The sequence below is a fragment of the Arachis hypogaea genome, chromosome 16, assembly GCF_003086295.3.
Source record: "Arachis hypogaea cultivar Tifrunner chromosome 16, arahy.Tifrunner.gnm2.J5K5, whole genome shotgun sequence".
Lineage (NCBI taxonomy): Eukaryota > Viridiplantae > Streptophyta > Magnoliopsida > Fabales > Fabaceae > Arachis > Arachis hypogaea.
The window spans coordinates 135,958,976-135,985,884 of NC_092051.1; the positions used below are offsets into that span (position 1 = coordinate 135,958,976).

Genomic DNA, 26,909 nt, shown 5'->3' on the forward strand with positions numbered 1-26,909 from the left:
CTATGATTCTTAGTTGAATTTTGGTTGTTGGATTTGAATATTGTATGAGTTTAATTGTTGATTTGAAGCAGATTTATTGTGGTGATTGTTATGATGATGAGGAAGGGTATGTTGAATTGAAAAGAAAGCAGGTTTGGACCCGAAAAGGGTGGCAAAGTCCGAGTTTTAGAGGAGATGCTGCCAAAATTTTATAAAAAATTAGAGATTTTGTTTAGATGATTATTTAAAAGAGATTTAGATTTAAATGTTATATGGTTTGATTTTGAGTTATTAAGAAAGTGAGTATGTTTTAAGTTTGAAGTTTGATTCTTAGAAAAGAATGAATTATGTTTTGAATTGAAACTATTGATGGACGGAATGGGAGGTGTGATAATGAAGGATAAGGATTGAATATGTTTAATGTATGATGATGAATGAGATGCAATTGAGAATGATGTGGATGTTGAGGAATTATAATTGAATTATTTATATGGCTTATGAATTTGAATAATCTGAGATACGAGATTCCCTGGATTAAGTGCCGTGGCTTGCCACCATGTGTACCAGGTTGAAAACTCGATACTCTGTTGACCCTACGACGTAAGTGTGACCGGGCACTATATAAATTCCCGGGAATGTTACCCCCATTGAGCAATATTGATTATTTGAGAAAAATCTATGCATAGACTCTTGGGGATGCACGTCGGGGGACAGTCTAAGGACAATTCAGACTTGTCGGGTTGGCTGGATAACCGACAGATGAGCCTCATCAGCCATAGGACAGGCATGCATCATATGCATATTACTTGAATTTCTTGCTTGTGCTCTAATTGGGTGTGCCTACCTGTATTTGCCATGCTAAATGTGTATTTGTTACCTGCAGTAGTTGTAACCTTCTTGTGTTTGCCTTTATCTGTCTATTTGTCTATGAAAATGCATGATGGAGTTGGAGGTATGGAGGAATGGCAGCATAGGACTTATATTTAAGGTTAAGTTAAGTTATAATTAAATATTTTTAGGAAACCACCTTTTATGGCTTCTGTTTAATACTTTAAGCTCTACACTCTGAGTGTCGGCGTTCTAGGATTGCCTCTGGCATTCCCAGGACCTTATATATTATGTGTGTGGCACCTTTACCATACTGAGAACCTCCGGTTCTCATTCCATACTATGTTGTTGATTTTCAGATGCAGGTCGGGAGCCATCTCGTTAGGCGTCTGGACTCTTAAAGCGGAGGGGTTACTGGATAGTGTTGTTGTATAGTTTTGTTGTACAGTGATGTATATATATGTACTTAGCTTTCTCTCCGCATAACTTGTCCTTTTTGATCCTCTTAGAGATTTATGGAGAGGCAGGATTGTGTGTATGTACTTTTGGGTTTTGGATATGTATGTATATATGTGTAAATATTCTCCGGCCAGTCTTGACTTCGCAGGCTGAGTTAGGAGCTTGTTATTTTGTATCTTTGGCACTCTATTCCTACTCCTGTTATCTTATGTTTGACAGTTACAGTTTTCTTAGCATGCAAGTTAACTCGTTCCTTGAGCGTTGCGCTTTTATCTCGCGATTTTTATTTCCCCTATCCTTCAAGGCTCCTAGCATATTATAACTCTTCTGCTATTATATGTACTTATTTTATTTTAAAGGTCGTAATACCACATCACCTATGTTTTACGACTTAAGCGTAAAGCTTTGTGTGGTAGGGTGTTACATCCCAAGCTTCATAGGTTGAGTCAATTTTTTTAGGTTTTGGAATGGTTCCACTAATGAATTCCAACTTGTTCTTTGATTCGATGGATAGCCAAACCGATCTTTCCTATGAGCGATAATTTCAAATTGTAAGAGGAGTTTGAGTTAGTAATAGACCTGGGCTTTCATTTGGATGGAGGTAGAAGGGACTTATTTGATCTTGAATTAGATTCAATGTTGATCTCCCTATTTGCATTTGAAGGTTGGCAAGTTGATTCATTAATCTCGTGAGGTTTTGTAAATCACTCACTGAAAATGTTTGTAGTTACAAATTTTCTGGATTATCCCTTCTTGCTTCTCGATCTGCCATGGATATCGCAAAAGGAAGAGGAAAAGTTCACAATTCTCGCTTAGCAATATTTGCAGCTCCTCCACACTCATCGCACCATGATAAAATCTGTTCTGAACTGTAGATTTCTTGGTGAAAAATGAAGGTTCTGCTTTGCAAACTAAGGAAGAGAGAAATATGTCTATTGCATTAGTAGAAAAATTACACTTTACAAAGGTTGAAGGTGTAGCTATATATAGCCAAAAAGAAAGAAAAAAATATGATGCTAACTACCTCTTCATATTCTTTATACATCTGTTATACTAGCTACCTTTTCATATTTTTTATACATCTATCACCTACCAGTGTCACACAATACCTACTATCACCCTACTATCACCAGCCACCTTCATATATCACGTATTAGTAGTACTCACACATTAATACATCTCTCTAGGACCTTGATAATGAGCTACCATATAACCCTCCTTGCAACCTTCGTTATAAACTCTGCTTTCATTATCATACCAGACTTCTAGACCTTCCTTCTTTATGTCTGCAATCCATATTCCCATTGCAATGTCTTTTGTTCACATATGTGTTTGAGATCAAACACAAAATTTACATTTAGCTTTAAACAAGTAATGGATTTAATTATATACTACCTTTAAATAGCCATCTCTGTATTTCTTGTATACTATTCTTACTATGTCATTTGAGACAACATAGCCAAGACTGTGTGACCAAGGAGGATAAGTTGCTTCACTCCATTCCTTGAACACAGTAGCCAGTAAGATAGATACTTAGATAAAAGTGGACAAAATAGAAAACAGAATCAAAGAGGCAAAGGTGTTAGAAAAATTGAGGTTCACAAGAACCTGTCTAATAGTGGAAGCACCAAAAATAATTTTTCACAACCTGTGCAGTTAAATAGGCAACTCCAAAGATACTCAAAGTAGCAAATATAATGACAGAAATTAAATAATCAAACACCAAAATTTTTGTTTTAAAGTTGTGGGTCCCACTTGAGTTGGGAATCCACCAACAAATCTCTTCCTCACCGACTCAAGTGGGAATAGGCTGCTCTACCAAGCATGTCTTCTCTTTGCAAGAATCAAATTTCGCTGCAGGTAAACTCTTAGTCATCATATATGAGTCATTATCATTAGTATAGATCTTCTCAAGTGCATATGACTTTATCTCAAGTGCTTGACGTATCCAATGATACCTCACCTCTATGTGCTTCGATCTAGAATGAAAACGTCAGATTCTTGCTGAGATGGATAACACTTTGCCTGTCACAAAATAACACAAACTTTTCTTAATTGATGTCTAACTCTTATAAAAATTTCTTCATCCACAAGAGTTTCTTAAAAGCTTCAACAACAGCAATATATTCTGCCTTTGTAGTAGACAAAGCAACATATTTCTGAAGTCGAGATTGTCACAACACAGTACCCCCTACAAAAGTCATCATATAACCAGAAGTAGACTTTCTTGAATTAAGATCCCCAGCCATATCCGCATCTGTGTAGCCATCTAACACAGGTTGGCCACTCCCAAAGCATAAACAAACTTTGGAAGTACCATTAAGGTATCTGAAAATCCACTTCACTGCTTGCCAGCGTTCCTTGCCAGGATTAGGGAGAAACTGACTAACAACTCCAACAGTATGAGCAATGTCTGGCATCGTACAAACCATAGCATACATCAAACTGCCAACTGCAGATGCATATGGAATCTTCTTCGTTTCTTCTTTTTCTTTCTCACTTGTGAGACATTGCCACGAACTCAGCTTGAAATGACTAGCAAGTGGAGTACTAATAGGTTTGGAATTACTCATGCTAAATCTCTCTAAAACCTTCTCAATATACTTTTTCTACGACAATCACATTTTCCCATTCTTCCTATCAAGAGTGATACTCATGCCAAGGATTTTCTTTGCAGGGCCCAAATCCTTCATAGCAAAGGATTTGTTCAAGTCTTTATTAAGACTTTCAATTTTCTTAGTGTCATGACTAACAATCAACATGTCATCAACATAAAGTAAGAGAATTATAAAATTATCATAAGAGAATTTCTTAACATACACACAATGATAAAAAAAAGTCTTACTATACCCAACTGTCTTGGCGCTTACTTCAGCCCATATAAGCTCTTCTTCAACTTGCACACAAGGTGCTCCTTTCCTTTAACCTCGAAACCCTTTAGTTGTTCCATATAAATTTCTTTATCTATGTCACCGTGAAGGAATGCAGTCTTCACATCAAGTTGCTCAATCTCTAAATTCAAGCTAGATGACAATCAAAGCACAACTCGAATACATGATATCTTTACAACTGGAGAGAAAATCTCTTCAAAATCAATAGCTTTCTTCTACTCAAATCCTTTCACAATCAATTGAGCTTTGTACCTTAATCGTGAGACATTTTTATTTGCTTTCAGTTTGGACATCCATTTATTCTTAAATGCTCTCTTACCTTTCGGTAGCATCACCAATTCAAACCTATGATTCTCATGCAAGGATTTTATTTCTTCTTGTATGGCCTTCAACCAATCTTTTTTATGCTCATCAGACATAGTTTCTTGATAGCTCTTTGACTCTCCAATCTCAGTGTTCATTACATACTCATGAGGAGAGTATCTCTGAGAAGAATGACGCTCTCTAGTAGATCTTCTCAATTCAGGCTCAATTAGTGGTTCAAGTGAAATTTCAACATCTGGTGAAACTTTTGCATCTGGCACCTCAGGTTGAGGTGTAGGTTCATAATCCCTGAAATCACTTAACACACATATCATGGCATCGAATGATAATAAGAGAGGATTAAAATTAGCTAAATTAAGACTAAAGAAACATGTTTTCAACTATATCACAGAATTAGGAAGGATTTATAAAACCATGCAAATTATATGAATAAGTGAGCAGAGAATTGATAAAAATCACTCAATTGAATACAAGATAAACCATAAAATAGTGGTTTATCAGTTCATCATGCAAATCATCACCATCATTATCAACTTGTACATCTCCTCCATCAACAAGAGGTCTAGCGGAAGGACCAGGTTCATTGTTAGTAGAATGTCTAACACTTATTGTTGGCTTATCTGTCTTCTCAAGGTCTTCAATAGTTTGGTCTTTAAGAAAAATCACATCTCAGCTTCTAATTATTTTTTTGCTCACCGAATCCCATAATCTGTAACTAAAGTCTTCGTGACCATAACCATGAAGATACACTGCTTTGACTTTTCATTTAGTTTAGACCTTTCATCTCTTGGAATATGAATAAAAATCCTGCAGTCGAACACTCGCAGGTGACTATAGGAGACATCTTTTTCTTTTTAAACTTTTTTCTGGAACATCACCATTTAGTGGAACTGAAAGAGAAAGGTTGATCAAATCTACTACAGTTCTCATTGCTTCACCCCAAAAGGATTTAGGTAACTTTGCATAAAAGAGCATACACCTGACTCGGTTATTGATAGTGCGATTCATTCTCTCTGTAACTCCATTATGTTGAGGAGTCTTAGGATCCGTCTTCTTAAGCTTGATCCCATGTCCTTTACAATACTCTTCAAACAGACCCCTATATTCACCATCATTATCTCCTTGAACATATTTCAATTTCTTTCCTGTTTCTCTTTCAATACTTGCATGAAAGTGTTTGAAGATACCGAGTACCTGATCTTTTAGATTTCAAAATAAAAGTCCGTGCTTTTCGAGAATAATCATCAATAAAAGTAACAAAGTATGATGCACCGCCTAATGTCTTAGCATCCATAGTGCAAATATCAGTGTGAACTACATCTAGAATATGTGATATCCGACGAGGTCCAGAACTATGAAATGATACTCTAGCATGCTTTCCAACAAAACAATGAGTACAAGTATTTAAAGTTGTACCTTTTACGGGAAGTGAGTACTTCTTGGCTAAGACGATTAGTCCTTTCTCGCTCAAGTGACCAAGACGCATATGCCACAAATCAAAAGAGGAATCATCATCTACATTCGCCTCTTCATTGCACAACTTTGCTTGTAATCGGTAGAAAGTAATGAGACTATTATCTTCTTTAACAACAACGAGAGCCCTTTTGGTAATCTTGCATTTTTCACTACCAAAAGAAGTACAATATCCCTCTTGATCTAATGCCTTCAGTGAAATCAGATTGAACCACATATTTGGCTCATGCCTAACATTCTTCAACTGCAACTTGCATCTCATGTTGGTTTCAAGCCACACATCACCCATACCAATGATATCACACACCTCTATATCTCTCAATTTGATCTTGCCAAAATTTTTAGTAGTATAAAAAGTGAAAAATTCACGCCTAGGAGTGATATGACATGAGGCACCAGAATCCATAATCCAAGTGGAATTATCACTGACAAGATTAACATAATTTTCATCATATGTAATAAGAATATCTTCATAAACAATAGCAGCAGTTTTTTTTTATCACTATCTTTACCTTTGTCTTCGTTTCTTTCCCTTGATTGTTCTCTTTTCAAGAACCTACAATACCTCTTGATATGCTCTGGCTTGCCACAATGGTGACAAATGAACTCCTTTCTTGGCTTGTATTTTTCTCTTGATTTGCTTCAACTATCTGACCTGTTAGAATTGTGAGGTTTTCTACTTTGACTTATCTCCCGTGACTTTGAAACAAGTGCTTCTGACTAGGAGACATTAATCAAACCCCATTCTTTTCTTCTGACTTCTTCATTCAACATGCTCTCTTTAACCATTACTAATATCAACTTTTCTTTTGTAGCTGAGTTAGTTAGTGTCACAACCAAAACTTTTCAACTATCAGGTAAAGAACTTAGCAACAACAAGGCTTGCAACTCATCATTTAAAGTAATGTCATTATTTGTTAGTTGTTTCACAATCTCTTGAAATATACTCAAGTACTCCAGTATTGATTTACCTTCAATATATTTCATATTGACTAGCTTCCGAATCAAGAATGCTTTGTTTTGCACATTTTTCCTCTCATATAACTCCTTCAATTTCTTCCACATCTTCTCAGCATTAGTTTCGATGTCAACATATGAAAACACACTAAGATCAAGTTATTGCCTAATCAAAGCAAATGTCTTCTGATTCTTTTTCCATTCAGCATCAGATTTAGTACCTTTGGATTTATCCTCCTTCACAGGATCATATAAGTCCTTGCTGTACCGTATATCTCTCATGAGGGTCTTCCAAATCGAGTAATTTTTGGAATTCAATTTGACCATATTTAGCCTTTGAATATTTTCTTCCATTTAAACAACATAGAAATAAACAACCAAAGTTTTAGATACCACTTTGTTGAAAAAATTGAGATTCAAACAAGAACCTGTCTAAATGCGAAAGCATAAAAAAATAATTTTTTATAACCTATGCAGTTAAATAGGCAACTCCAAAGATACTCCAAGCAATAAATTAAATATATTGACAAAAATTAAATAATCAGACACCAGAATTTTTATTTTAAAGTTGTGGGTTCCACTTGAGTTGGGACCACTGAAAAAAAAAGAAAAGACAATAAATAGCATAGATCTTTTTCATCCAAATTTCTAAGATAATATTAAGTTTCTTTGAGTTTTTGAGAATTCAACCTAATATCATAATTACTTGAGTAATGTTAAGGGATTAGTTTGTTAGCTAGGTTAGTTATGCAGTTAAAAAGAGTAACTACCTACTTATTATCCAATACTGTTGATGCGTATATTAAGTATATGGATATAAAAATCGTAATAAATTAATCCTTACTTCTTTCCCAAGTAACAAACCCTATACTCTCTGTTCTTGCTTACTCTATTAGCACTTCACTCTAAGGTCCTTTCATGGTATTTGGAGCCATTTTTCTTGCTTATTCTTTGTTATCATGGAAATCTCTCTCTTTCTCTCTTATTCTAACTACAAGAAAACATTATTTTCTATTGATGGTAAACTCAACAAAAATAACTACTCAGCATAAAAACATTTTGTCTTGTTCAAAATTCATAGTCTTAACGGAAAAGTCTATTGTGGATGCAAATTATAATAGCAAATCTAGTGTATTTTTCAGAAAAAAAATATTTTGGTGTTTTACAGGTATGTTTATGAATAATAGACCTACACTCAGGCCGCTAATTTGCACTTCAGGCTAAGCTCCTATAAGCCGAAGCTCAACTAACCCATTTCCATATTAATCATATTGTACGATAGATATAGCTTGTGTGTTACAATCATTATTTGGATACAGCTCTTTTTTTTTTTCAAATGATGATTTATTTATAGCTTTGATTAGATACATTTCTAATTTCTAATTTGATCTAGCGATATCTACAGAGGAATCAGCTTCTTGTGACAAAATAAAAGCCAGGCCCTTGATTAGATATGAATTCAGGATACAAATTACCATAAAGAATGTGAAGCTTAAATTATACAACAAATAATACCATTGGTGCTTCAGAAATCTAAACGGCGCCCCGGGAGTATGGCACTATAAAACATCCTTTGGTTGTTTTGCTACTGATATGAAAATGGGAAGGGACTAATATACACACTATGAAACAGATCATGTGTCTTACACATTCTCTTGTGCTGTTTGATCAGGAGCGACAAGGTGCTCTCTCACTTGTTCATCTTGTTCGGAAGAGTCTACCCACTTGGAGCCTTTTTTAGCAGTTGGATACAACACATAATGTTGTATGATGAAAAGAATATCAAACAATACTGATATCTGCAGTGGTGTAGTCCATCAAAAAGACAAGAACTTTAAAACAGTAATATAAAAGCTTTAATTATTGACTGACCAATGTAAGAATGACTTATGTTTACTGATATTTTTATCTTTTTATTTTTATTTTCATCTTTTTGGATTATAATTTGAATTTAATTTTGATACACTAACAGTGTAAAACATTTTATAGAATCATTTACTCATCTAATCACATTTGTTTTTTTGTATTACCATTCACACGGTCAATTTAAAAAGTAAGTATTTTTGTTGATGTAGCATTACATAATTGAATGCACATATAAATCTACTTTACTACACCGTGCATCAAAATTAAATTCTTATAATTTTATCCTCTATGTTATAAATAAATTTGCATAATGAACCTAGAGCAATGGTTTTAAAAATTAAAATAGATATTTTAGGGTTGCAGCAGAATTAAGCGTCCACCCTTCTCTAACATAAAGAGACTTTTGAAATTAATCTTTTCAAAAAGAAAATTTCTCCTTCCCAACTTCAGAAGGTTTTCCAATTTTTTTTTTTAATAATAAAAAATGGTGGTGTATCCAATACATTGAATACTTTTTTCAATGTTTTAGTTGCATCACTCTCTAGCCATGTTGTGACGATTTGGAATAGAAACACATAATCTACTATTCTGTTTGAGTGATAAGATCTGTTGCTGTTATACCATCAATTTTTTTCCTTAACCGACTTAGAATAGAATTATGAAATATGAATCTAAAGATTATTCGATATCACAATCAAAATGAGAACTAGAACCACCACTGCATGAAAAATTGAAGGAGAAGAAATAGACATAACAAATAAGTAAAACTCAAGAGTTGAGTTTTCCATACCAGAGATAGCAGCACTTTGCCTATGTTCCCATAAAAGTTAACCCATGAATCTGGAAATTTGACATGTTTAAAATTTGTTAAATGTGAAAATACAGAATCAAATGGCTAGTTATAGCAATAGCAGAGATGACAGACCTTGATCTACAGATTGCACAACCATTTGTAAGTAGTTTCCGACCCCTCCCGAAAAATCAAGTAGAATGTTACCGATGCTAAAGCCATCAGTGCTTTTTCTTAGGAAGTTAAAGATTGCCTAAATTCACAACACAAGTTATTCAAGCGAAATAAATCTAGTCTTGAGACAATGATTATAGGGATTTCAAAAAATAAATAAATAATGAAAATATTCATCTGCCTTTGGAGCATAACCAACAAATTAGTTTCTGATAACAAATTATGTTTAAAAAAAAGTCTCTGCTAACAGGTTTTAGTTTAAAAACAGAGAAAATAGATGAAAATGGGATTTCGACAATCATATAAATTCGAAGCAGAAATAAATTTGAAAGAATCCTTACCTGGGGAATATATTTTATAACTGTCATAAATACTTGAATTCCACTGCAATATAAACAATTTAAGAAAAAATTTAGAATGAAATTAAATCACATTTATATGTCAAAGCATGGTGAAGCTGAAAGAGGAGAACAAATATAACTCCACAGACTTATGAAAGCTGATATCATCTGACTAAGATACCAACATACACAGTAGCAGGAAAAAGGAACACAACTCTAAGCTGTTGCACTAAGATAATACAATAAATAACCAACAAGTCTAATGGAAGGAACTGGGTACTGGGACACAAAAAGGAACACAATAGGAGTTGTACTTCAAATCATGTCTCCTAGACCCCTACCATAGAAAATGTTTTGTAGATAAGCCTATAATATATTATATATAACCAAAATATGAACCATCTCAAAAGAATTATTCATGAACCTGTCTGACACAACGTTAAATCAAGATTCTTTGGGAGGCTTATCATGTAAGATTTAAAAATTTGTAGGACTCTCAAATTAGAACCAAAATACTTCCATTCAAAGCATCGATTTCTTAACAGTCTTCATTACTTATTAGTGCTGACTAACTATATAGATGAAGAGAATTTATTTGCTTTGTTGCCTAAATTATTCAAAGTGACTACTTATGAGGATGTCTTCATGTTAAGATGATAACTAAGAACTGCTACATGGTTTGACATGTTTGACTAAACTGCTAAACATAATACTTGTTAATATCTTAAATATCATCTTCACATGAAAACATATTCATGTGAGTAGCCACCATTATTCAAAATATGAAATAATCTTTCTCCTGATGTGCCACCAAAGTTCCAGTTAAAGGTGGAAGTATGATGGTCTCAGAATGCACTGAGATTTCTACCAATACCTACCACATCAGATCCCTCAAATTTATAATAAAACAAAATTAAATTCAACAATATCAAATCTCAATGCACTAAATCCAGTATAACGCTAAGATCACATCAAAACATATATTCTATGGAGTTAAATTGAAGGTTAGAAAGCAGGAAAGGGATGCAAATAAAAGCACAATCATACTTGAAAATGGAGAGAAGCCAGAGCCAGGAATGAGTAGGCAAAGCAATAAAGAAACAGACTGCAGCAGTAAGCCAAGCAACAGAGACAATTCCAATAGAAATTTTGGAGACTTTCTGTTCCCCGCGCTACAATGAGGGGGAAAAAAAAAACAAAAGTACCAAGTTCAGAAAAATAAAAAATTCAAGCAATAGAATGGAGAATCAAAATAATAATCTCAAATGGAGGAGATGTTCATCTTACATCATAGATTGCAATCTGGAATAGGGTGATTGCTGTTAGTAGAACAGCATGGATTGAGAAAGCAACATCATTGGCAGCCACAGGTATCATCTGAAATAGATTAATAAAAAGAATCAAAGTCGTAAGAATAAGATTGCTGATTTAAGATCCCCCACATCAAAGATTTCATGAAAATGAGAACCAGATCCTTAACAGTATGGCATGGCACAAAAGAAACGAGTTTAGGTTAATGCTCACTTTGATTCCATATGCTTAAGCCATTTTGTTTTCGAAAATTTTAACAAGTTAAAACACTCCCTATAGATAACAAACATGAGTCCACATTAAAGCAATAATCCGATTGATGTTTGTTAGCTATATATTGAAATCCGAAATTCACAGTCAAAATAAGTTAACCAATATATATATATATATATATTTATACACAAATACTAATTTCGTGTGCAGATATCATTTTTGATATGCATGGGGACTAGAATATACATCAGTTAAACGAGTTTTGGTGCATTTCAAAGAAAAGTGAAAACAAATTGAGGTTACTTTGACTAGTGAATAAAAGAGGAAAATCGAACCTCGCCATAACCGTATTTCTTGTAGTATTGGTTCTGAATAGCAGAGCTGAAGTACAGAGAAGCGTTGTATATGAGATAGGAACTGTGCTTTGTCAGATTCAACAGCACGAAATCGAAGTTCAGCCCCACAACACTGAAATTCAACACAAAATGAATATAAGAATAAATGGAAATAAAAAATAAAATAAAAAAACGGAAAGGTCAAAGGAGGAACCTCTTCCTGCGAAAATTCAAGATGACTTGAGGGTAGAAGCTTATGGACCAAGAAAAGAAAGCGAACCAACCCAGGGCTTCGTAGGTGACTTGCAGTGGAAATGAATTCCATGAAGCCATAGTTTCTCACTCTCTTCTTCTTGATTCTCTTCTGTTCCTTCGGTTTCTCAGTTCCTATGCAAAAGTTTCTTCTCAAACTCAATTTATAAGTGGGACCGTGGACCCTTCATAAACTTAGAACTTAGTAATTTTTAATTTTGTTAAATTAAAATTTTTAAATAAAATAATAATATATATTAAATTGATATTAGGAAAAATCAGTAATATTAAAACTTTGCATTTATTTTTAGATAAATAAAAACAGAAAAAAAAATGCACACATTTCAACAATGATATTGAATTGCTTTCTTCTCGTTGCAATGATTCATCACGTAACTGTGTCTCATCGGTGGATGGCTCGACCATACACATACTCAAAATCTCATGTTGTAGTTAGACGCTATTGAGGGCAGGTTCATGCTGAAAAAAGTTTCTTAAATACAAACAGACCAATGAATATAGTTATTGATAGACCAATGAATATAGTTAGATCAGGATTGAATTAGTTTAATTAAATATTTAATAAAATTATTAATACAAATAATTTTATATTGATAATTTAAATGTTTTTTACATTTGATTTAAACATATAAAATCAAAGGCCAATTACAATAATTATATATACAAGATTAAAAAAATAAAAATCTTCAAAATAACCTTATTACTACAATCATTTTGCCAGGTTGTTCAGGTTTAAAAACTATAACTATAACTAAAGAAAATTGTGACCATAAATTAATGATTATCTTTTTCATTTTTACCTTGATCATAATTTAATAGTCACATTTTGTTTTAGTTACATCTTCGAACAAGTCTATAATCAATATTTTTTGCCATGAATCCATGAAGATAGTGTTTGGAGGGTCGGTTCCTGAACGGGTCGGAGGTGCTATGTATACGGGGGAGACAGGGGACTTGGATCCAGGTCGTTTGTGCGTGGTTGGACCTCTTGGGCGAACGTTGAAGGGAGAGGACTGGAGCTTCACAATCTCCCGGCTTGACAAGGTAGTGAGGGGGGAGCCACCTGCAAAAGAGATTCCGACACTCAAGTCAGAATCCGTACAAAGTGACAGAAAAGGTGAGGGTTAGGTGACGTAGCTGGGGGAGGGATAAGGCCCTCCGCTTATATAGTCTGCACCTAGGGCGGGTCCCACTGGAGCAAACCCACTTTTCAGAAAACTTCCTTCCCCAACTGTCAGTTGCCTAAGAAAATGGGAGGCAACGTGTTGGGTTGCTTCCCGGTACGGGTTTCGGGTACCCGTCGGGTCGGCCAGTTGTCCGGACTCGGGCATTGGACCAGCTGAACCGGGTCGAAACAGATAGGTTATAGTGTATGATCATGATTTATAAACAAGACATTATTTGGAATTTTTTTTTCCACATAAAAATAACCTCATTTTTTTTTCTTTCACTTGTCCCTAAGGATTATGAATTTATGAGTATATGTAGAGTCTATTTTGTCTATCATTGTAGTAGTTATACTGGTTATCTAAATTTGACAACACTTAGAAAATATTATTAAAATTAACATCACACTTTTTATTTATACTTTTTAAATTAAAAATTGTTTACAAATATTAAAAAATACTTTAATTTTATAATAGCCTTTGAATTGAAATGATCTTCAACATTTTTCGTAACAAGCAAAAACCACCAAGGAAACTGTTACGTAAGTAACTTGAGATAGGTGGATTGGGATTGTTTGTGAGGCTCAAGCGCTAGAGGAGGGAGGTCTCCGACTTGGTTTACGTCTGGGAGCCGCCGTCCGAGTTGTGTATGTGAGAGAATGAGGGGGTGGTACCTACAAAGACACTCTGATGCCTAAGTTAGCAAGGGAGTAAGCAGGTTTAGAGAGTATTGGAACTTAAAGATACCTGAGGGGTATCAGTGTATTTATAGTGATGATCCAATAACCACCGTTGGAGTAGTTCCACTTCTGAAGGTGGATAACCGTCCCTTTATCTTAGGGTTGTTGAGATACGGCTTCTAGAAGTGGGTTGAGAGATTTTAGGGGCAATTACTTATTTGAATAAGTGTTATCTGTCAGCTATCTCTTTTTCCCGACTTCTTAGGGAAGGAGTCTGTGTTGAGTCCGACCTCTTCTAAAGAGGTCGGTGGATAACGAAGGCCAATCTTTGGATTGGGCCTTTTGGTGTATTTGGATCTGGGCCATAGTGTTGGGTTAGGGTAGGAACAGTGCCCCTACTCGAGTCTGATCTCTTTTGCTTATGAGTTGGATTCGAGTATTGAACTCGGGTCTGTAGTCGACATTATTTTTAAAACCGACGTGATTTTAAATTTCTTAACCGTCAAGTCTAATCAAACGTCGTGTCCGTTGGAGTTTTCGCATTTACACATGGGAGCAGTTACATTGGGGTCTTCAGAGGCTCCGACTACTACTGCTGAAGAGATCGCTTCGTCCTCCCCTGCTGCAAACCCGAACTCCCTTCCAATTGGTGATTCCAATCCTCCTTCCCTTTAATTGATTTCAGCTATAAGGCGGGCCCTTCTTTAAACAATTTTTGTTTGTTGTGTTTGTGATGGCTGCTCTCGACTCTTTTGGCCTTTTATGGCCGTTAAAGAAAATTGCTTTATTTAATTCGCCCTTTTTTGGATAAGGGCTTTGAGGTATACTTTGCGTGTGCATGCTTTTGTTGCGATTCTTTTGCAAGGTTTTTGTGAAAAATCCTTTTTTGCGAAAAATCTTTTCACTAGGCTGTTTTGGTCTAAGTTATTTCTATGATTTTTTTACAACAGCCTTTATCTTTGAGCGATTTTTCTTATCTCTTATGTATTCCCCACATATTCAATTTTCTCTTATTGAATTGCTTTCATGACTTAGGTTATTTTCGCGATGCATTTCAATTCTTCTCGGATTTTCCGACTAGTAGGTCGTAATGTTTCTGAGTTTATCATGACCGGCCTTTATAACCTCTTTACACCGATTTGTACCTCGTCGTTTTATCCTGCCGATCACTTAGGTCGGTCATGGGATTTTTATGTTTTTTCGAGCTTAAATCGGTACGTTTCGTAGAAAAATGATAACAATAATGGAATTTATAAAGAGATGTAATGAAAAGATCTTTTTTATTGATGAAGGTACTTTTTGCTACTAGGAGAGCCTTTAAGACTTATTTCCCGCTAGTCTCCACTTTGATGCCTCGTTAAAACCCCCTTCAGGAAAATCCTTTTTTGGGAAAAAATCATGAAGTCGGAAAAAAGAGTACATCAGGGAGTAGAGTTCGCTTCTAACTATAGTACCTCTTCATATTACAAGTATGCCACGACCTTGGTAGTTCGGTACTGCTCAAGTCAGTTACCTTGTAGTATCCCTTTCCTAAGACTTCGCTTATCTTACACGGCCCTTTTCAATTAGCAGCGAGTTTCCCTTCCCCCGACTTGTTGATGCCGATGTCATTTCTAATCAAGATCAAGTCGTCTGGGATGAACCTTCTTCGAATGACTTTTTTGTTGTATCTATTTGTCATACTTTGCTTCAATGCTGCTTCCCTTATCCGGGCTTGTTCTCGAACTTTGGGGAGTAGCTCGAGTTCTTCTTTATGTGCCTGGATGTTACCAACCTTGTCGTAGAATCTTATCCTTGGACTTTGCTCATTGACTTCAACTGGTATCATGGCTTCTATGCCATAAGCAAGTCGGAAGAGTGTTTCTCCTATGGCAGATTGAGGTGTAGTCCGATATGCCCATAGTACTTGAGGGAGTTCTTCAGACCAGGCTCCCTTTGCATCTTGCAATCTTTTCTTTAACCCAGCCAGTATAACTTTGTTGGCTGCCTCAGCTTGCCTATTTGCTTGTGGGTGCTCTACCGAGGTGAAATGATGCTTGATCTTCATGCTGGCTACCAAGTTTCTGAAGGTAGAGTCGGTGAACTGCGTTCCATTATCAGTGGTGATGGAATGGGGGACTCCATACCTTGTAATAATGTTCTTGTAGAGGAACTTCCGACTTCTCTGGACTGTGATGGTGGCTAATGGTTCTGCTTCAATCCATTTCGTGAAGTAGTCCACTCCCACTCTTAGGTACTTCACTTGTCCATGCGCTTGGAAAAATGGTCCGAGTAGGTCTAACCCCCATTTTGCAAAAGGCCATGGAGAAGTTATACTAATAAGCTCCTCGGGGGGAGCGACGTAGAAGTTTGCATGAATTTGGCATGGTTGGCACTTTTTTACGAACTCGATGGCATCTTTCTGCAAGGTTGGCCAATAGAACCCAACTCGGATAAGTTTCCTGGCTAAAGACCTTGCTCCGAGATGATTTTCGCAGATACCATTGTGCACCTCCTCTAAGACCTCTGTTGTCCTTGAGGTCGGGACACACTTCAGCAATGGTGTGGATATTCCTCTTTTATAGAGGATATTCTTTACCAAGGTATAGTTCTGTGCTTACCTCCAAATTTTCTTGGCCTCTTTTTCCTCTTTGGGTAGGATGTCGAATTTTATGTATTCGATTAGTGGGTTCATCCATCCGAGGTCCAATACAGATATTTCAAGGACAACTTGTTTAGCCTCTATTTTTGTGACAGAGGATTCTCGGAGAGTTTCTTGAATCAGGCTTCTATTATTCCCTCCTGGTTTGGTACTTGCTAATTTGGAGAGGGTGTCTGCTCTGCTATTGAGATCCCGAGTTATATGTTTGACCTCGGTCTCTGAGAACCTCCTGAGATACTCTAAGGTTTTGTCTAAGTACCTCTTCATATTGAGATCTTTGGCCTGATACTCCCCATTGATTTGAGAGGTCACCACCTGGGAGTTGCTGAACACAACTACTTTGGTTGCACCGACTTCCTCTGCTAGCTTCAACCCAGCGATCAAGGCTTCATATTCTGCCTGGTTGTTGGAGGCTGGGAATTCAAATTTGAGAGAAACTTCTATTGGGTTCCCTCTTAGTTTTTGGTACCTTAACTCGGGGCCATGTAGAACTTTGCTAGTGAAGTACACAAGATGCTGCCCAACCTCGTCTTCCCGTATTAGGGCTGATGCTACAGCCTTGTCAGCTACAGACAAATATAGGACGAGTTCCTCCTCCCCCCCTTAAGTCGGGTCAGAATTGAAGGTTGGCTTAAAAACCTTTTGAACTCCTGGAAGGCTTCTTCGCATTCAGGAGTCAACTTGAACTGGCATTCTTTTCTTAACAAGGAGAAAAGTGGTAGGGATCTTAATGCTGATCCCGCCAAGAACCTGGAGAGGGTTGCGAGTCGACCATTTAGCTGCTGGACCTCCCTTAAACAAGTCGGGCTTTTCATCTCTAGGACTGCTCTACACTTGTCGGGATTGGCAATCCCCCTTTGTGTTAGCATAAATCCTAAAAAATTTTCAGCCTCTGCTGCGAAGGTGCACTTTGCGGGATTCAGTCTCATCCCGTGCGTCTTGATGGTGTTGAAGACTTGCGAGAGGTCAGTCAAGAGGTCGGCATCTTCCTTAGTTTTTACTAACATGTCGTCCACATATAGTTCCATTAGATTCCCAAGGTGAGGTGCAAACACCTTATTCTTCAGCCTTTGATACGTGGCTCCTGTATTTTTTAATCCAAAAGGCATAACCACATAGCAATAGTTTGCTCTAGGCGTAATGAAGGATGTTTTTTCTTGATCTGGCTTGTTCATCGGAATTTGGTTATATCCCGAGTACGCATCCATGAACGACAAGTATTGATATCCCGAGCTGGAATCTACTAGGGTATCAATACTTGGAAGTGGATATGGGTCTTTTGGACATGCCTTGTTCAGGTCAGTGTAGTTGATGCACATCCTCCACTTGCCGTTTTGTTTCTTGACTAGCACCATATTTGCCAGCCAAGCCGGATACTTGACCTCTCTGATGAAGCTGGCTTCTAGGAGGGCTTGTATTTGGTCTTCCACCACTTGAGATCGTTCAGGTTTGAGCTTCCGTTTTCTCTGCTGAACAGGTCGTGATCCAGGGTATACTGACAGTTTGTGTGACATGAGCTCGGGATCTATCCCGAGCATGTCGGAGACTTTCCAGGCGAAGAAGTCGGAATTTTCTTGTAGGAGCCTTACAAGCTTCTACTTCAAATCTTCTTTCAAGTTGGCTCCTATGTTGGTATTATTTCCTTCCTCCTTCCCGACATGTACCTCTTCAGTCTTTTCCCCGGGTTGTGGTCGTAACTCTTCTTTAGCTCGGACTCCTCCGAGCTCGATGGTGTGAACCTCCTTGCCCTTTCCTCTCAGGTTTTGGCTTTCATTGTAGCACTTTCTCACCAGTTTTGTATCTCCTCTGATGGTTGCAATTTCCTCTGGCGTTGGAAACTTCATGCAAAGGTGGGGGGTAGATACCATTTCTCTGAGCCGATTTAGGATTGTCCTGCCTATTAAAGTGTTATAGGCTGAGCCCACATCAATGACTATGAAGTCTATGCTTAGAGTCTTGGACTTCATCCCCTTTCCAAAAATTGTATGTAGGGGTATGAATCCTAGTGATTTTATGGGTGTATCCCCCAACCCGTATAGGGTATCAGGGTATGCTCTTAACACCTTTTCATCCAATCCCAACTTATCAAACGCTGGTTTGAATAGGATGTCAGTCAAGCTTCCCTGATCCACCAGGGTTCTGTGTAGATGGGCATTGGCGAGAATCATGGTGATCACTACTAGATCATCATGTCCTGGAACAATGTCCTACCCATCTTCTTTAGTGAAAGAAATGGTTGGGAGGTCGGGCGATTTGCCTCCGACCTGGTAGACTTCCTTCAGGTGTCTCTTGCGAGATGACTTGGTGAGACCTCCCCCAGCAAACCCTCCCGAGATGATATGTATGTGTCTTTCCGGGATCTGTGGTGGTGGATCTCTTCGATCCTCCCCATCTCGCTTTCTCTTACCATGATGGTCCGACCTTTCCATGAGATATTTGTCAAGCGGACCTTCTCTGGCCAGCTTTTCTATCACAATTTTCATATTGTAACACTCATTTGTTGAGTGACCATACAGCTTATGGTACTCACAATATTCACTACGACTTCCCCCTTTCTTGTTCTTGATGGACCTAGGGGGAGGTAGCCTTTCAGTGTGACAAATTTTCCTGTAGACGTCAACTAGAAAAACTCGCAGAGGAGTATAAGAGTGATATCGCCTGAGCTTTTTAGGCCCGACTTCTTCTTTTTTTTTTCTTGGGCTCCCTCTCTTTTTCCCTTGAAGAGTGGAGATGCCCAAGTCACCAGTTTGGCTCTCGTAGCCTGGCGTTTTCCTCCATATTGATGTACTTCTCAGCTCTTTCTTGTACATCACTCAAAGAAGTCGGATGTCTTTTTGAGATGGACTGAGAGAAGGGACCTTCTCGGAGTCCATTTACCAGGCCCATGATTACTGCTTCTGTAGGCAAATCTTGAATTTCTAGGCACGCCTTATTGAATCTTTCCATGTAGTCCCTCAAAGGTTCTCCGACCTCCTTTTTTACTCCCAGGAGACTTGGTGCGTGCTTTACTTTATCCTTCTAGATTGAAAATCGCATGAGAAATTTTCGAGAAAGGTCGTCGAAACTAGTAACCGACCTGGGGGGAGGTTATCAAACCACTTCATCGCTGCCTTTGTCAACGTCGTCGGAAAGACTTTACAGCGAGTAGCATCAGAGGCGTCGGCTAGGTACATCTGACTTTTAAAATTACTCAAGTGATGCTTTGGGTCGGTAGTCCCATCGTCTAGGTCCATATCGGGGCTTTTAAAGTTTCTTGAAACTTTTGCCCTCATTATGTCCTTACTGAACGGGTCTTCTCCTTTCAAGGGAGAGTCTTCTCAGTCACTACGAGAGTTTCGACCTCGGAAATTGGATTCCAACCTCAAGAACTTTTCTTCAAGCTCTTTTCGTTGCTCGACCTCTTTCCTTAAGTTTCTCTCCGCTTCTCGTTGTCGCTCTAATTCTTGTTCTAGCTGCTCTAGCCGTCCTTGGTGGCCATGGAGCAATCCCATGAGGTTGGCCGCATGGGGCTGTCCCTCTTTTCCTGGTTTGTGTGCTTCAGAGGAGATTTCCTTTGGGTCCTTTACCCCTGAGGGGCCTTCTCTCTGCTGAGTAGTCGCCCCTTGGTCAGTGACTATAGCTCTGTCATTGTTACTAGTATCTTGATTCTCTTGTTCAGAATCGGACGCTATGTTTCCACCCTCGTTTAGGTCGTCCGCCATCATAGGTCGATCTCCCAAGTCTCGGGCAACGGCGCCAATGTTACGTAAGTAACTTGAGATAGGTAGATTGGGCTTGTTTGTGAGGCCCAAGCGCTAGAGGAGGGAGGTCTCCGACTTGGTTTACGTTTGGGAGCCGCCGTCCGAGTTATGTATGTGAGAGAATGAAAGGGTGGTACCTGCAAAGACACTCCGATTCCTAAATTAACAAGGGGGTAAGCAGATTTAGAGAGTATTGGAACTTAGAGATACCTGAGGGGTGTCAGTGTATTTATAGTGGTGATCCAATAACCACCGTTGGAGTAGTTCCACTTCTGAAGGTGGATAACCATCCCTTTATCTTAGGGTTGTTGAGATACAGCTTCTAAAAGTGGGTTAAGAGATTTTAGGGGTAGTTTTTTTTTTGAATAAAAGAAGCTCAACACACACAGGTAGAGCATGAAACTGAAAGCAGAAAAAGATAACTCCTATGTCATCTCCGCTATAGCCATCAACAACATAAGTTATTTATCACACCACGCCATAGCACATGAGAATGTCTGAGCAACACAATCTGCAACCGCTGTGTCAATTCCATATCATTTATCCAGGCTCTAAAATCTTCTGCCGACGCCGACAATCTAGTCGCACCTTTTCTTTCTTCCAAATGCAAGATTTCATTAAAATCCCCCAAACAACAAAACGGCACCTGGACCAGCCCTGCAATATAGCTCAATTCTTCCCAAACAGAGGCTTTCTTAGCTCTTTCATGAGGTCCATACACCAAACAGATAGCACAATTAAAATTATCTTTTACCACCACCCCTTCTACACATAGACATCTATCTCCTTTGTAGCAATTAGTCAATTTAAAAATCCCTTCATCCCAGATTAACAATAACCCTCCATAAGTGCCAATTGAACTTACAAACTCCCAACATGCTCCGTCTCTACCCCATATACGAGATACATCAAGATTAGTCACAAGTTCCTTCTTCGTTTCTACCAACTCCAACATATCCAATCTAAACTTACTTTTGAAGTACCTCAACATACCAACTTTTCCTGAACCTCCCAACCCCCTAATATTCCATGAACTTAGAATCATTTTATAAAGTTATTACACACCTGTTTACGAGTTTTTGGGCAGCTTCTTCGAATTTTAGCTTTTTGCTTTGCCTGTCGTCTCTTCAGAGCAATCGCTTCATTCTGCTCCTACAAGATAGCCATGATATCCTCCTCATCGCTGCACTGAACACCTGACTCCACAGCCAAATTCCAAGTCTCTTTATTCTCAACCATCTCCTCTTCCCAGCTCAGTCTTTGTTCTTCAATGTGGTGGTCATTATCGCCCTCCAAGTCAGCCCCCAGCCCTGGTTCAAATTGTGTACAGATGTCGCGATTTTTCTCTTTTGCGTTTCCAATTACCGGAGCCAAATCCTCCATCACGATTTCCCCCTCCTCCAAACCCAAACCTGCACTGCCACCTATATTCTGCCAGCTATCTGCCAGCTATCTCTTTTTTCCGACTTCTTAGGGAAGGAATCTGTGTTGAATCCAACCTCTTCTGAAGAGGTCGGTGGATAACGAAGGCCAATCTATAGATTGAGCCTTTTGGTGTATTTGAATTTATGCCATAGTGTTGGGTCAGGATAAGAACAGAAACCAAAGCTCAATTTAATCGGTCAAAAAACTAACCGAATCCGGTAAAAAAATATGATAAGCAATTGTATCAACAATTTAGCAAGCAAACTGATAAACAATCAGCAACAACATTGATAGCACAATTTCACTTATAGCAGCCACATGAAGAGCCCTTAATCAATGATATAACACATTGATGAACAATAAAAATTAAAACATAAGTAGCACAAATAACAGAGACCTAAAATTAATGCCAGAACAAATAGTCTTGTATTCCAATTTCCAAGATCTGTAGACCTAAGTGGCTAGACTTCAACACAATGGAGTATTCAGTTGAGGGGGAGATGGAGAAGAAAACAGATTATTTCAAATGAGGATATTCACATGAAAAAACTTCAAAAGAAAGTGTGTCAACTTTAGACAAATGGTGAAGCCGTGCCTACTACGATAAAATATGATCTTGGCAAAACAAAATCACTGCAGCATGTGTAAATAAAAGGCTACAATCAGTTTGGTATCCAATTGCCCATTAATATTTATTCCAAAAGCAATGAACACTGACCACTCTAAATAAAAGAACGTTTTACAAAAGCGGGCTCAGCTTTTTATTGGCTATTTTACCCCCGCATATGAAGGAAAAACAAAATCCCAGCATAAATGATGAAATGCAAACGTCATCATGCCTCTAAAATTAGAATTTCAAGCTTTGGGCTGAAGTGACTTGATATGTTGGATTTGCTTTCCGGGGTTCAAACCCTTTGGGCAAGCACGAGCACAATTCAATATGGTGTGGCAGCGATAGAGCTTGAATTCATCATTAATGGCCTCCAATCTCTCCTTAGTGTACTCGTCGCGACTGTCACTTATCCACCTGCAAATTTCATCAGAGACAATGTTTTAGGTTTAAACAACAAACCAAGTGACTAGTAAAAAAGGCTAACAGAATACAGAAGATATAGCACAAAAATTAAATGGGAAAGAAGAAAATAAACACCTTCTAACACTTATGATTAAGTAAGTAAAAAAAGCAATTTAAATTTATCCATTCCTAATAGAGAATGATTTATTTTTAAATCTTTGTTCATCTATGACATTGTTTGTTAGCTAGAACTACCGTATGACCTACCCATACATCTGATACAAACAAGAAGAAAAGCAGGGAGCTAATAATTCATAGAGCACGATGATAAGTTTGTACATGCACTATGCACAATTATCATATAAAAACTCATGATAAAGCAGAAAAAGTAAGTAATGAAAGACAATATCTACTGCACTCAGTGATCTGCACAACCATAACATGAGTGACTAAAACAGAAACAACAGTATGCTAAACTACCAAACTAAGATCACATAAATATTTGAAAGCAAACAATACGAATATAGGGGAAACAAAGGGAAGGTAGGTATTAACTACCTACAACTACAATATCATATTCAGTTACAAAAACGTCAAACTCTTTCGCATCAATCATTTTAATCAAGAACTAACAAACTCTTGGACATACATGCTCAATAACAAGCCCCACAGAATTTAAAGCATGCACAACAGAACCATATATCGTCGGGAAGCAACCATTGAATAATAAACTACTGATTATTTTACAGGCCACAGAACCATCATTTCTTTCTCAATTATGAAGTATGTTCTTGTTCTAGATAAATGTTAGAAGAAGAATACCTCAAAAGATTGTCTAATCTAACAAAAATTGTAATTAAGCACACTATGCAGGGAGGACAAAAAGGCTGAATCAAACAAGATCACAAAATAGAGCAAATAGCACACATCACCAAAGATTAATCCCTTGCCAAGGGAAACAGATGAAGCAACATGAAAGCAAGATCCAATTTTTCACTATTAGCATAGAGGAAATCAGGAAAATATCCATAAAAAAGGGGTTTTCATTTCCATGCAATATAATATATAGATGTAATTTAAAAGAAATACAACAGCCAAAGAAAGAGCTCAAAGTGTTATCCAATATTGCCGGAACTATAGAGAGATGTTTGATACTAATTACTCAATCATCAAATAATATAACCAAAGAGAAAATAATACAGTTAATATAAACAGTAGAGACTTTCTAATTTCTGAACTGATAAACAAATTAAGTGTACCACATTTCTAATGCATTTGAAAGGGAGACTGAGAGTAAGAGACTGAGAATGGGAGACAGAAACTAAGAGATTGAGACTAAAGATTGAAATTCTGGCCACCAAACAGAGTTCCAGTCCCCAGTTCCAGTTCCAGAAACAAACACTACCTAACAGTTCCTATATTTCAGAACAAACTTCTAAACCATAATCCAGAGAAAAATAAAACCAACCACCACCACCATACAGACATAACAACAAACACATAACATACAAGAAAGCATACTTAAATTAAAAAAAAAAAAAAGGTGTTACCTATTAGCGTGGAGCAAGGCGGCAGGGCCCAAATAAGATTCAGGGTTCCACCAGTAACTGGGGCAGGATGTGCTACAGCAGGCACACAGTATACACTCATACATCCCATCAAGCTTGGAGCGGTCCTTCTTGCTCTGAAGGATCTCCTTCCCTGGCACCGACGGTGGGTTCTTCCTCTTCAGCCACGGTTCGATGCTCTTGTACTGGTTATAGAAATTAGTCATATCTACCACCAAATCCTTTATCACGAACATATGCGGCAGCGGTGTGATCGTCGATGCGTTAGACGAAGGGATCTTCGTCAGGCACGCGAGGCCGTTGCAACCGTCGATGTTCATCGCGCAAGAACCACAGATCCCCTCCCGGCACGACCTGCGGAACGTGAGCGACGGGTCGATCTCGTTCTTGATCTTGATGAGGGCGTCTAGGACCATGGGCCCACACTCCTTGAGGTTGATCTCGTAGTTCTTCAGCTCCGGCTTCGACGGGCTGTCCGGGTTCCAACGGTAGATTTGGAACGTCTTCATCGTGGAGGTGCCGCGGGCCTTGGCATCGACCTGCTGGGCTTCAGCCTCCGACGCGTGGGCCCGGATTAGGGCCAGCTTAGAAGCCGAGGACGATGGAACCCTAGACAGAGACCTCCTCAACAGCCCGGTTGCCATAGTTGAGAAAGGACCAGAACAGAACAATAGGGACCAAGGAGAAAGGGAAATGGGAAATGAAAACGCCACGTAGGACTTCTTTTTCCCTTAGACGAAAATGGATATTTGTGAGAGGAGCCTCAGATTTGATTGTCTGGGGTTCTTGTGTATTTATATTGCTTGATAATCGGGTATTATTTTTCGTGCCGTGGAGAATGATGTTTGGGAGCAAGGGCGGCGAGAAGGATTTTGGTGATGACGTGGCTTAACGTTGAGCGTTTGTAGAGAGTGTTGCGACGTGGTGAGTGGGGAAAGCTGCATTCGTTGTGTATTTTCTGGTCGTGAATAGCTGTGTCGCGTGGTCACCATATGCACCGTTTTTCTTTTTCAAAAAAGAAAAAAAGAATTAACTAGAGTAATATATGAAAACAATTTTCAAGAAAATTTTAAGCCTATACTTTAATCATTAAAATATTTTAATTATCAAATTATTGCCTCATATTTTTTTTTATTATACAAACTTTAAAAAATTTTATGAACTTTTAAGTTGTTTTAAAATTGTAATCGACTAAATCTTTTCAACCATTCTATATTAACATAAAAAATAGGTATAATTTGATAATACGTGTTTAATTTTTTAAAAAAAAATTAATGATATTGTTGTAAAAAATTTAATTATAATATTAAAATAGTTTATATTAAAACATTTGATTATTAGTTAAAAAATAAAAATAATAAACTAAGCATACTGTCATCACAACCACTCTTATCAACTTCATCACATCTTTTTTTTATTAACTCCACTCTCTACAAAAAAAAAAAAAAAAAAAAAAGAGAGCAGAACATGAGATACGTATGTGCTAAATTCTCTTATTCTACTATCAACCGATCCTACAAAAGAAGCATAACAAAAGCAACATATAACAGTACATTTGTTCTAATTTTCCTTTAAAATATGACAAAATTGAAAAGATCTCTCAGAAAAAAATGACAATTACCAATTTTTCTCACAAACCATTTTAGCTTTCTAGATTTCACATGTCTTGTATCCTCATGAACACACAAATACATACAGACTATTGTCCAATACTATACACTCCCACTTAATGATGAATAATATCATCACCATTCAAAATCATACATACTTAGTAGAGTATCAATAGTATTCAAATTACCAAATTTTTACAATTACTTTCAAATCATAATTACACATTAAAAGCAAAAAGAAAAATATTCTTAGCCAAAAAGACAGAAGAAAAAAAAGAGATGAGACAGAAATAGAAACCATAATAAATGACATAGCATAATCAGGAGCCTACACAAAATAATCGAATTTGGTAATTCACTAATTCTAACCTTCACATTCATTAATCTCAGGAAAAACAATTGACAGGAATTAAGTGTTCTAAATCAAAGTCTCTATTTATATTAATAATAATAGTTGCAGAAAGCAAGAAACAGTTTTGTTCACACACCTTCACTAACAATGAAATGGATATAACATAAACGTTAGGCTGAATTTTTACCCAATAAAATTAAATGAATAAATAAATTGTACAATGAAATGGCCGACCTTCATTATGAACTCAAGTTCTTATTATTGACAATGCAACCACTGAAATAGAATGAAATGATATTACAAAATTTATTGATGCTGAAAAATAGAAGAAAACTGCCAATTAAAATTTGGATTATTATGCTAACATAGTTCCCATTAGACTCTTATATGGAAACATGGAGAAACATATTTCGGCATCTGAATCCTATTCTCGACAGAAGACGTAAAATACTGACTTAACCCATCTCACTGTGTTTATTGAGCCCGAAATTCCACTTG

The 26,909-nt window shown here is 37.3% G+C and overlaps 2 protein-coding genes across 2 annotated transcripts; both read right to left on the minus strand.

Annotated features, from left to right (window-relative positions):
- Positions 1-8,329: 8,329 nt before the first annotated feature.
- LOC112755156 (cystinosin homolog) lies at positions 8,330-12,704 on the minus strand. The gene is made up of 8 exons (XM_025803072.3): positions 12,156-12,704; positions 11,942-12,074; positions 11,370-11,459; positions 11,130-11,254; positions 10,083-10,125; positions 9,703-9,820; positions 9,568-9,617; positions 8,330-8,710 (listed from the first exon to the last, which is right to left on the minus strand). Exons 1-8 carry the CDS (start codon positions 12,272-12,274, stop codon positions 8,555-8,557), a joined length of 834 nt encoding a protein of 277 aa, XP_025658857.1. The 5' UTR covers positions 12,275-12,704; the 3' UTR covers positions 8,330-8,554.
- A 9,565-nt stretch (positions 12,705-22,269) lies between these two features.
- On the minus strand, positions 22,270-25,460 carry LOC112755157 (succinate dehydrogenase [ubiquinone] iron-sulfur subunit 2, mitochondrial). The gene is made up of 2 exons (XM_025803073.3): positions 24,432-25,460; positions 22,270-22,893 (listed from the first exon to the last, which is right to left on the minus strand). Exons 1-2 carry the CDS (start codon positions 25,091-25,093, stop codon positions 22,722-22,724), a joined length of 834 nt encoding a protein of 277 aa, XP_025658858.1. The 5' UTR covers positions 25,094-25,460; the 3' UTR covers positions 22,270-22,721.
- Positions 25,461-26,909: the final 1,449 nt, after the last annotated feature.

Excerpts from the sequence above, each read along its gene's own strand:
- LOC112755157 (XM_025803073.3), bottom strand. The coding sequence starts at position 25,093 with ATGGCAACCGGGCTGTTGAGGAGGTCTCTGTCTAGGGTTCCATCGTCC. Across the intron at positions 22,894-24,431 it reads GCCTTGCTCCACGCTAATAG|GTGGATAAGTGACAGTCGCG; the intron begins GTAACACCTTTT and ends TGAAATTTGCAG.
- LOC112755156 (XM_025803072.3), bottom strand. The coding sequence starts at position 12,274 with ATGGCTTCATGGAATTCATTTCCACTGCAAGTCACCTACGAAGCCCTG. Across the intron at positions 10,126-11,129 it reads TGGCTTCTCTCCATTTTCAA|TGGAATTCAAGTATTTATGA; the intron begins GTATGATTGTGC and ends TTTATATTGCAG. Across the intron at positions 8,711-9,567 it reads GCAAAGTGCTGCTATCTCTG|ATATCAGTATTGTTTGATAT; the intron begins GTATGGAAAACT and ends ACACCACTGCAG.